Source organism: Syzygium oleosum, unplaced genomic scaffold (genome assembly GCF_021117445.2).
Source record: "Syzygium oleosum isolate NSW1041296 unplaced genomic scaffold, Sole_v2.1 Sole_v2.12, whole genome shotgun sequence".
Lineage (NCBI taxonomy): Eukaryota > Viridiplantae > Streptophyta > Magnoliopsida > Myrtales > Myrtaceae > Syzygium > Syzygium oleosum.
In genome coordinates, this window is record NW_026607496.1 from 7,860,009 (window position 1) to 7,871,415 (window position 11,407).

Here is an 11,407-nt window from a genome sequence, read left to right on the forward strand (position 1 = left end):
ATATATCCTGAACTATTTTTTATCTCAAGAAAAATCACAAACTTTTATCTAAGTCCCAAATCTGTCCTCCCATTATAAATCCGTCCAATTAACGTCACAGAAAAAAAAAAAATAGAGAACCGGCAGCTGCGGCGGTAGCTAAGCCTTCGTCGGTGGCCGCCGCCATAGCCGTCGGGAAGGAGCGGCGGCCCTCGCCTGGGCCTTCCCGAAGGCCGGCGACCCTCACCGGCCCCGGGCGAGTCGCCGGCCCTCGCTTGGGCCTTCTCGAAGGCCGACGACCCTCGCCGGCCCCGAGCGAGTCGCCGGCGTGGGCGTGCAGCCCCCGATATGGGGGAGGGCGCAACCCTCACCCCAGATCGGGGGCTACACGCCCTCGCCGGCGACTCGCCCAGGGCCGGCGAGGGTCGCCAGCCTTCGGGAAGGCCCAGGCGAGGGCCGCCGCTCCTTCCCGGCGGCCACCGGCGAAGGCTTGGCCACCACCGCAGCTGCCCGTTCTCTGTTTTTTTTTTTTTTTCTGACGTTAATTGGACGGATTTATAACGGGAGGGCAGATTTGGGATTTAGATAAAAGTTTGTGATTTTTCTTGAGACAAAAAAAATTTCAGGATATACTTAGGACAAAGTGTAAAGTTGAGGGTTTTTTTTGGAATTGGGCCTCTATACGGCACTAAAACTTTGGATTACCCATCTTTCTTTGGCTTGGTATACCATGTGTCACTGTCACGTGATGCGATTGACACGATATAACCATCACATATAATATATCTCTATTCACGTAAAAGTTGATTGACTTTGAAAAAACTCTTAAGTTTTTATTTTGGATTAATATCATGAAAAACCCTAAATTTGTATACCTGTGACAAATTTACTCCAAACTAAATTTTTTACCACAAAAAATCCCAAACCGATACACTTGTGGCAAATTTACTCTCCGTTAACTTGGATTAATACCACAAAAAACTATAAATTGATAAATCTGTGATAAACATATGGGTAAAACCTTAAACTGAAACACCCGTCAACTATCACGTGTCATCCAACTCAGCAATTTGACTGTAAAATTTAACCGAAACTAATGAAGGGTAAATTTATCACATGTACCAGTTTGGGGTTTTTGTTGTTCAAAAAATTAATTTTGAGTGAATTTGTCACATATATATTAGTTTAGGGTTTTTCATGATATTAACCCTTTTTTATTTTCAAGGGGAAATGGTAACGTGTTTGGTAAATGAAAATGAAGTTCTCTCTAAGTTTAATGTAAAAAATATAAATGCAATAAAAACTATTAAAGGATTTTTTTTTTCTTTTATGATCTCATCGTTTTCATTTAGAATGGAAATAATAATCGCAAAGAATTTCGGTTATAACATGTATTTTGGAAATAGTTCCCTTGTTTTCATTTGAAGATTGTTTTTACTGTGGCACCCGGTTTATATTTGGACTGCTATCATTCTCAAACGATAAATGAGAAAAAACAAAAAATCTAGGAACGCGAATGATAACCATTCTCTTTCAGAAATCAATTTCTAGCCAAAAATAAATTTTTCTATTTCTATTCCTTGGAAGAGTTTTTGAGCCAAAATAAACGTTTGATAACAATAAAAAATTTCTATTTCCAAAATAGAAATTCGTTTGATAATAACACAAAATTTCTCCCTCCCGAGCGATCGGTGTCAGACGGCGGAGGACAATAGGTGGCGGCAGGAGGCCATCGACAGCCGGCGTCAAGCAGTGGCGAAGGATAGCAAACGATGACCGGCAGCAGGAGGCGACGACCGGCAAGAGGCGAGCGGCAGCGGACGACAGGAGGCAAGCGACACTATCCGCCAAGAGGTGAGCAGAGACAAACAGCGGCGAGAGGCGACAGATGACAGAAGACGACAACAGGAGGCGACCAGTGGCCAACGACAGGAGGCAACCAGTGATGGGCAACAGTAGAGGACAGCAAACGCCGATCGATGGCGGACAGCAGCGGGAGACGGCCGACTAGTAGAGAGGACAAATGATGAAAAGAGTTTTTATTTCTCATTTCAATTCCAAACCTATTTCTGGAATCAAAATTTGTTCTAAAAATAGAAATATGAAATTGCGTAATAAAACGGATTTTTGTTTTAAACTTGTTCCTAAAAATAGAAAAATAAAGAAATAGAATGATTATCATGCGTACAAACTGCTCTCAGAAACCAAACAGATCATAGCTATTTCTTCTCAGTCATTGTCATTTTTATGCATTATACCCATAGCAACTAGCAGACAACATCCATCCGTTACCTATAGTATTGATATTGGTCGGTGAATGTATCAAGAAGCCCGAAAGAAACTATAGGAAAGAGCCGTACATATTTGATCCCATATCAGGAAGCCATAGACAATCGATGCCATTACAATCAAATACAAATTCAAAGACTCTCAAATCACTGTAGCTACACTCTCCAAGCTTTGCAGAGCACGGAAGAACTCATCAGCATCAGCAGGTATAGAGAAAGAACCGCATATAAGTGCCACCAGAAAACCTTCACATCCGTTTGACAACTCAACTGTTCTCACTCGTAATATCACCAGGCGAAGGCAGGGTGGCCCTCTTTTCGACTTCCACAATTCGCAGTCCGGCCGAGACATCATTGGAACCGTCCCTGTTATATAAAGAATCTACCACAGAGAACGGTATCCTCGTGCTGGCCATGACGTCGGTTGTGCTCGAGTTAGATGGAAAAAGGTCTGAATTGAGAACATCAACTTGGCCGCTGACGGAATGCGGGTTCTCAGAAACACGGTCAGAAAGCGAACGAGAAAAAATCTCCACTGCCAACTCCTTCACTTGTCCGAACTGATCAGCTTGATCTTCAGAATATGCTTTGCTTCCTATGTTGGTCAAGGCTTCACCTAAAAAAAATTTCGGTCCTCCACCAGTAGAAGGGGTTTTCGAAGTCTCCCCATTGGCAACAGACTTGATTTCTTGACTTCCATTGGCATTTTGCTCCATTATACCGGAATCCGTATGCTGTACAGATGCATCACATTCTTTAGCTCCGTCGTCTGCCTTCACCAGACTTTTCTCCCCACATTTAGGAGAAATCATGCTCTGAACTTTTGGAGATAGGCCAGGAGAATGTTTGAGGTTCCTGGAAACCCTACGGACCCCCATTGCAGAAATAGGAGATTCTTTATGCAATTTAGGTGTCACATCAGGGGCAAATTCCTTAACATCAGCTTTTGTCCTCCTGATTGGCATTGTAGTTGTCTCAGATTGGACCTTTCCAAGCATTCCCCTCTTCAGCGCCCCACTCAAGTTAGCACTATCCACTGCAGTTTTTTTGAGAACGCCAGAACCAACAGGATGAGACTGCTTATTTCCAGTAGGGGTACGGCCTGATTTCATCTGCATAATAAAGACATTGCAGAACAATCAGACTCAGCACTGATTCAACTTACTTTAAAAACGTACAATTTATGAAGGGAAAGACTACACATACCCCATCAAAGTAGCCAATTTTGGGGGATGGCATTCGGAGGCCAGAGGGTTTCATGGAGCTTGGTAAAAGGGCTCCTCCAGCTGAAGAATTCTTTCGATCAGGGACCATAGAACCTTGAGTTTCATGTCTACGAAAGTGCTTGTCATGTGAACTATTCTGAAGATCAAAAACTTCAGGTGCATCTCCATCGGCAGTGCCCAACCTACGTGAGCTGGGGTCAAAGCTAGTGCTAGAGCTGTTTGACCTTTGATTGACTGTTGAAGTGGAAGAAGAGGATTCCACTGACCATTCACTGATGGAACTGGCAGGTGACAAGCTAGAGGAAAGCTTCGATGCAGACATCACATAAGCTGAGAGATGAGATACTCCAGAGTTGGGGCCTTTTGACGGTGTTTTCTTATTTGAACCAGTGGAAGGTAGATTACCGGTTCGAGCCTCAATATTTTTCTTATTAGACTTCACCGCTGATTTTCCTATCTTGTTGCGTGAGAAACTGCCTGAACTATCCATCGACGAACTAGAAGACTCTGGCTCCGTCTTAGTGGTCGTTGAACCTAAAGAAGATCTAGAAGAGGATGAAAGCCTAGGTATAATATGCCGAGGACCACTCGTGGCACGTAATCTAGATGCTGGGGGCCCTCTACCTGAAAAATAATAGAATGAACTCAAATATACAGAAAAGGAGTAAAAGCAATGTTCTGTAAAACTAGTATTAAACAAACAGGAGTCAATCCGCTTACCAGTATGTTCTGCCATACTCTTTTCCGCTCTCATACATTTAGCACCCACCGAATCCCTCTTTGTGGATGTTGATAACGAGTTAACAGTACCCAGTCTAAGTGGCTTGGAAGGAAATGAAGCTGAACCTCCAATTACAGCAGAATGTTTCCCCTAAAAATAACCAGTCATATAACTACCAAGACAAATTTGAGTGCTTTCACTAGTATGTACGTACACATATTGTGCCCCGTGCATTTGATAAGATGAAAAGATAAAAAAAAAAAACAGGCTTGACTGCTAAACATATATATTCCTGGAAATAAACAAGATAATTCTTGTAATGACTCTACCCCAAATTACTCAATAAGTGGAGCTGGAAATTTTTCAATCAGCACATTTCAATGTCAAAATGCAGACAGAACGTGATTTTTAATTTGTAGGAACAAACCTGTGAGACCTGTGGACGAACAGGAAGCTGCTTTGCTGTGTTCCCCGAGGCTAAGCTTGGTTTCTTTGGAGCAGGCTTGGGTCTCAACTGCAACACAACACAGACATATGAGAATTAATGAAATAGAAGTCCACAATTCAATACAAGAAGCATTCTCCACACATTACCTGACTATTAGAACCAACGTCTGCCTTCTTCAAAGCTGGAACCACAACAAAAATCATAGTAATGTGAGCAACTACATCAAAAAGAGTTTGTTCACCTTACAACAAAATAGCTCCTCCAGCTAACTACAACTGATTAACAAGCAGAGGCTTGGTATGAGAAAATTCTAGAGGAAAAAGATTTTACCTCAATATAGAGAAATTAATTTGGAAATGCATAAATGCATGAAAGACCAACATACCAGTCCTCTTCCTGACACACCATGTAATGCTAGAAATGATTCCAATACAGTCATCCATGAACAAAAGTCAAAAACCAATCCATCATTTTCAAAACTAGACTTGATCACCAAATGATTCATTTACATGGCAAATCGATACCAAAAACTTAATTTCCACATAATGCATATAAAAACTCCAAGACCTCTCTATAATATTAGATATAGAGGTGATGCAGATTTGCTTGTTCAAAGTTGCTTGGACAAAAAGCATATAAGGGGCAGATTTGAGCAAATTAGGTATTGGAGCATAAATTGAACTACGCTGAAGGATTGCGATGTTCTACGATTTAGCATGTGAAGAGATCTTGTCCAATGATGCTAAATGCGATGCAAACAATGTGCCATGGAAGCAAAAGAATAGACCGACATCCAAGTGCCATGTCGCGGCGCCTTTTTTGAAAACCTTTTGTTGAGGAAGCAACAGACTGAGTGCAGAAGCAACGGGATTGAGCACTTCTCCTATTGGAAAATCTTCATCACCAATTGAATCCTTTCGCACTTAGGACAATTAGAGGTAGTAAGGATATTCTATTTCTTCTATGGGGAGTCAAGGAAGGCAGCCGCTCCAGCAGTTACAGAATTCAGGGAAGTCAACCAAGGCAGATATCAACAAAGTTTTCTCTTTCTTCAGTGGCCTGACTTACGCTAGGTTGATCAAGGCTGTGAAAGTAGTTCTCAACTGGTGACTGTTTAGAGATGGGTCCATTACTTATAGAATAAAATCACAAGTCCTCTCCTGTCTGATGTGGGACTCAAGGTGTTACACTCGAATTCCATAAAATATATAATCGTAAGGAGTCAAGGAGGTGTCAATACTTAACTAATTAGGCCATTCCAGCTGGTGAGCTAAAATGAACAGATAACACAGCTCCACACACGAAAATACAACCAATTACCTTAAACATGAATAGACTTTACTTTTGGTGCATGATGTGGGGACAAGAAAGGATGATAAAACATGAACTAAGGTCTAATGTTAAGGAGAGACTAGAGCGCTACTCGTCTAATTGTGTTTAGCCCTTGGTCTCTAAAGCATAAATATTTGCTTGTTTCAAAGGGTAGTGCAGCAAAAGACTTACACTGAAGAGTCGTTTTATCAGACAGCAGTGCTCCTGCTTTGCTAACTGAACTTTCCTTATCAGATACTTTGCTCGATTTCTGTATTGAAGCTCTTATGTCTTCAAATAAATCAGCCTCGAGACTTGCTAATGACAAACAATCACCTTCTAAGGTGGACATTGAATCTGATGATCTGTGTGTCTCCTCTTCAATACAGGGTAGCACATGCTTTCCTTTCTTCTCCCCTCCTTCTATCAAGCTAGTTAACTCTTCAGGTTCTAAAACTCCTAGAATTTACAGAAAGGAAGAACATTAGACTTGAGATTCAAAAGGTACATGATGAAGTTATGTCCTTAATTTGGAATGGAAAACAGTTCCTTTCCTTTTCTATGCCAAAAGGTTACCTGCATTGGTGAAAAAAGCACTGTCCCAGGCCAAACTTTTGCGCAGGTTATACTTGCCATTTTTCCCAATTCCTCCCGGTTCGCATGATTCAACCAGTGGAGGGACTGCTGATCGGTCCACAGCTGCAAAGGACTCTAGAATGTTATCGACTCCCTTGAAAGTCACATCCTCCCCAAGCTCCAAGCTTTGATGAACCACCTGATTTCCTGAGCTCACATGCACCAAATTCAGCTAAGTTTGTACAAAAGATATCAGCATTTTGCAATGCTAAACATAAAGAACAATCAAGTTCAACGCAATCGAAGTACGAGAAGGGAATAAACATTTGTATCCCTGCATCTTTGCCCAGTAATACATCTAATGCCCGGTATCAAAGCTAGGAACTTTTGCCAGATGATCCTGGCAAGGGCGATAAACCCCAGTCACAGGAGTGTTACTTACGGCTGGTTATCCAGCCACCTACATCGTGATTTGCCCGAAACAACTTCACCCCGGATGAACTATTAACTGGCTCGATTCACTGAAGGAATCAGGAACGACAAGAACCCAAGATACCCTTTGTCTAATTTTTTTTCAGATCGGAATGAAGACGGCTTTTAAGTGTTCCTGCATAAGGATAAGTAGTTACCAGAGCAAAACTATACGTCCTTCTCTATGCCATTAGAAAGGAAATGACAAGAATCTCTCTTTTTTTTTTTTCTTTCCCAGCCAGAAGCCAGTATCCATAGGATCCTCTCGGCTCTCACACCAAGTTAGCGACCTGGTCAAGACACAATACGACGCACGATCCCCGTAAACCCCCCAACATCGCGCGCAAACTATACTTCACGTAACTCAAGCGCATCAAGAACAAACCCTCTATCCTCGGAAAAAGAGCGCGCAATCTCGAACGCGAGAGCCAAATCGAGAGGGGAAAACCTGAAGGTCGGGGGGGATCGCGAGAGGAGGAATCGAGGAGGCAGTCGTCCTCGAAGGAGACGTCGATGAGGCTGAGCCGCCGCTTGTCCTGGAGGAGGAGGACGTCGGAGGAGTCGGCCATCCGGCAGATCCAGGAGGAGGAGGAGCAGCAGATCCGAGAGGGATCACCGACGGCGCCGCTTCGATCGATGGAAGAAGGTGGATTGGAATCGGAGGCGATCGAGGAACAGTAACGGTCGGTCGCGAGTCCCCCGCTCGGCGCTGCTGGTTCTTCTGTGGTTGCCTTTTGGCTCGAGAGGGAATTTTTTGAACTCTAGGGAAGCGGCGGTTTTCTTCAAAATTTAATAATATGAAAAAAAAAAAAAAAAGAAGCGGAAAATTTAATTCGCGGAGCGCCTTTCGCTTTTTCAATTACTCGTTAGTTCGCTCGGTCGGTCGTGTGAATTGACTATAGCAATGAAAATCCCTGAATTTTAATTTAATATTCAATGTGATCGCTGAATTTTTAATTTATTCAATGTAATTTCTGAATTTTAGCTTGATATTCATTGTGATCCATAAACTTTTAATTTGTTCAATGTAGTCTATGAACTGAACTATATGATGTACAATGTAGTCCCTGAACTAGAATTAATGGAAGGATTATATTGAATATTTTCATGTAATTTAATGACTAAATTGAAAATGTAACAAAAGTTTAAGGATAACATTGAACAAAATTAAAGTTCGAAAATCACATTGCGCATTGGGTTAAGGTTTAGGGACTACACATTGAACAAGTTAAAAGTTCAGAGACCACATTACACATTGAGCTTAAGTTCGGGGACTGTTTGTGAATAAGGTGAAAATATAAAATAATCGAACCCTCCATTTATTTCTCGAAAAATAAATGGCTGAAAAAGATTATCCTAAAAATAATCGTTTATATCGTTTGAATTAACTAGTTTATGAATTTCTTTTCATTATCGACAATAAATTTATATTTAGACATGCAATAGCATTGGCTTAAAAAAAATGCTATTGCATGTTTGGTTCGAATGAATGAGCTTTCCGTTCCTACTTTCCTGTGCTCGGCCCGAATAAAGGAGGTGGAACGGGCATGCCACCAACTGTAATTGGAATAATGGTCCCTCCACCTCATTTATCAAACAAATTATATTGTTAAATATTTAATTAGTATAGATCTAATTGAATAAGAAATATCGATTCATTACACTATTGGACTAAAATTTTAAAATAATTTCAAATTATAGTTAATAAATTATAATTAACGAAAATATCGTTAATAGTAACAAAATAATTATTTTTGTTATATTTAACATTAATCAATTATCATGCTTGCTAGGAATATTTAAATGTTAAATCGCACATTCATCTAACTATTTAAGCTTTTATAATAGGTAGTAATAATCTCACAAAATCTCACACGGTATTAGAGCAGCAGGTCCTAAGTTCAAATCCTTCCATATCCCTATTTGGCTATTCATTAATCTTAGGCCAAAGTCCAACATACGTGTGTGATGGGGGTATTTGAGTATTTCCTAAATCTATCAGCTTTGGACCTCTAAAGCCCATTCGGAAAAACATAGGGTATCAATCGCACTAAGGCCAGCCATTCGGGGCATGAACCTTGGGCATCTAGTTAGCCGAAACCCCACTTCAGCATTTTTTAAAGGGCAAGTCCGAGTCGTAACATGCAAAAACTTAAAGCTGCGTTTGGTTGTCCAGATTTCTAAACAGCATTTATTTCCTATCCACTGTTTGGTGGACTACGGATTTAAAGTCGGATAGGATAATTTTTTTTCTTTTTTGCTATTCACGGGTCCGGAGGAGTCGGTGAAGGAAAAAAAGCCGAGAAATTTTTTTGGTGAAAGCGCACAAGGTGTGGGGATGAAGATGACGGCGAGTGGAGCGTAGGGTTTCTGGAAAAATAGGTATTAGAAATCCTATCCAGGTCTATCCCACCCCCCTCATATCCCACCCCCTCTCAGATTTTTTTATCTGGTCTATATCCGACCTTGTCCTATCCTGGACCACCACCAAACACAGGATATGATAAAACATATCCTATCCTGGCTTTTATCCGGTCGACCAAATGCAGCCTAAAAGTAAATGAGATTTACGTTTTCTTAGATCTGACGGTCACGTGAGATCAGTTTAACTTCCCCTGTGAAGCACTAATGTCAGTCTCTTCCTCTCCCACTCTCTTGCCCTAATTCCACGATCTTGCGACCACCCACCACGGGGTTGCCATCGGCCCTAGATGCCATCCATTGGTATTTGGCATTGCTTGCGCGCGCCGCCGACTCTCCCTTGCAATAGGATGACAAATAACTCGTTGAATAATTTTGCACATTGATGGTAAAAGTATCAATATACATGAATAAACACTTAAAATTGCACACTGTCATTAGGGGTGTCAATGGGTCGGGTCGGATCGGGTTTTCATGATACCTGACCCGACCCAAATATTGGACATATGTGTTCGACAAGACCCGAACAAGATAAAGCTACACGATCGGGCCGGATCATGTCGGGTCGGGTCGGGTCGAGGCGAGTTTTGCGTTTCAAACAATGAATTCAAAGATAGAGATAGAGAGAGAGACGCCATTGTTGCGGATCCCAAATTCATCATCTTCCCAGCAGCACCACGTGCATCACCGCCCCGGCCTCAACGATTCAACCGCCGTCGCGGCATCGCCGCCTTTTATGCCCATCGTCCCGGCATCGTTGCTGTCGCAGCAGGAGGACTCCGCGTCGTCGATGAGCCCGAGATCTGGTTGGACGGCGTGGTCTCCGGTAGAAGGATGAAATCCTCCACCGCCTGGCTAGGGTAGAAACAGGTCGTCTCGTTGGTGAGCTTGAGGACGCCGCGGCCGTCGATCTCGGTGACGCCGTTGAGGGTGATGTTGCCGGCGACGGCGGCGCGGCGGAACCCGGGGAAGAAGAAGTCGGCGGCAGGGTCTTGGGAGGAGGAGGGATCTTAAGAGTTTTGGTTATTGTTTGGGTTGGCTTATTGTTTGGGTTGGGCTTGGGACCCAAGCCCAATAGATCCAAACAATACCCAATTCTTTTTATTATTACTCAAACAAGTTGAGATCCAACCCGATCCAATAAGAAAATTTCGTGTTCGGGTCGAGTCGATTCGTGTTTCGGCTCGGGTATTGTGTTTGGTTTTGATACCCCTAACTGTCATGATTCATGAAGGCATAAACTGCTTTGAAATTGCATGTTGACTTCGCGTTACTTGCGGCAGTGATAGAATTTGCATGGAATCAAATGCGGACTAAAACTGCATGGCCGATATTTTGTAAATACGTAATTATCATAAATATATTAATTATTTCTTTATTTTCCAATCGCAACATCTTTAAGTCAATAGTAGGATGCATGCTAACGTGACAAAATCCAAACACGGTTATTAATTACATGTCCATGCGAAATATACACTGATTTTGAAATCAAATGTTGTTTTGATGGGATTAGATTTGTCCTTATTATTTATCAGTACACGTGGTTTATAGATTTAGCATTGGATTCATCCGTTTGATTTATGTGCTACTTTGATGGATCGAATTCGTTCCCAAGGTTTTGATTTGGGAAAATGGAACAAATGATCCATAAACTTTGACTCAGCGTGCAATGCGGTTCCTGAACTGTTAATTTGTTCACTATGATCCTTTTATATTTAACTAAATGTGCAATATGATCCTATTATTTTCAATTTGTTTAATGTAGTCCCTAAACTTTTGGTACTTGTTTAATTTAATTTGTAGACCATATGAAAATGTCCAATGTTGTCCATGACTTTGAATTAATTGAATAACAACATTGAATATTTTCATAAATGTCAAGGATTACATTGAACATGTACCAAAGTCTAGGGATCGCATTTAATATTATGTTAAAGTTTAGGGATCACGTTAAACAAATTAAAAG

At 41.6% G+C, this 11,407-nt stretch overlaps 1 protein-coding gene across 1 annotated transcript; it reads right to left on the reverse strand.

Moving 5' to 3' along the window:
• Positions 1–2,249: 2,249 nt before the first annotated feature.
• Positions 2,250–7,748, reverse strand: LOC115672162 (uncharacterized). Its single transcript, XM_030593929.2, has 8 exons — positions 7,469–7,748; positions 6,550–6,756; positions 6,166–6,432; positions 4,809–4,843; positions 4,642–4,728; positions 4,214–4,364; positions 3,474–4,117; positions 2,250–3,379 (listed from the first exon to the last, which is right to left on the reverse strand). The coding sequence occupies exons 1-8, from the start codon at positions 7,587–7,589 to the stop codon at positions 2,534–2,536; spliced, it is 2,358 nt and encodes a 785-aa protein (XP_030449789.1). The 5' UTR covers positions 7,590–7,748; the 3' UTR covers positions 2,250–2,533.
• Positions 7,749–11,407: the final 3,659 nt, after the last annotated feature.

Bases quoted from the DNA above. Each gene is read 5' to 3' on its own strand.
- LOC115672162 (XM_030593929.2), bottom strand. From the start codon at position 7,589: ATGGCCGACTCCTCCGACGTCCTCCTCCTCCAGGACAAGCGGCGGCTC. The intron at 4,365-4,641 runs GTTTGTTCCTAC...GGTTATTTTTAG, and splicing joins TTCGTCCACAGGTCTCACAG to GGGAAACATTCTGCTGTAAT. The intron at 3,380-3,473 runs GTATGTGTAGTC...TTTATTATGCAG, and splicing joins AAATTGGCTACTTTGATGGG to ATGAAATCAGGCCGTACCCC.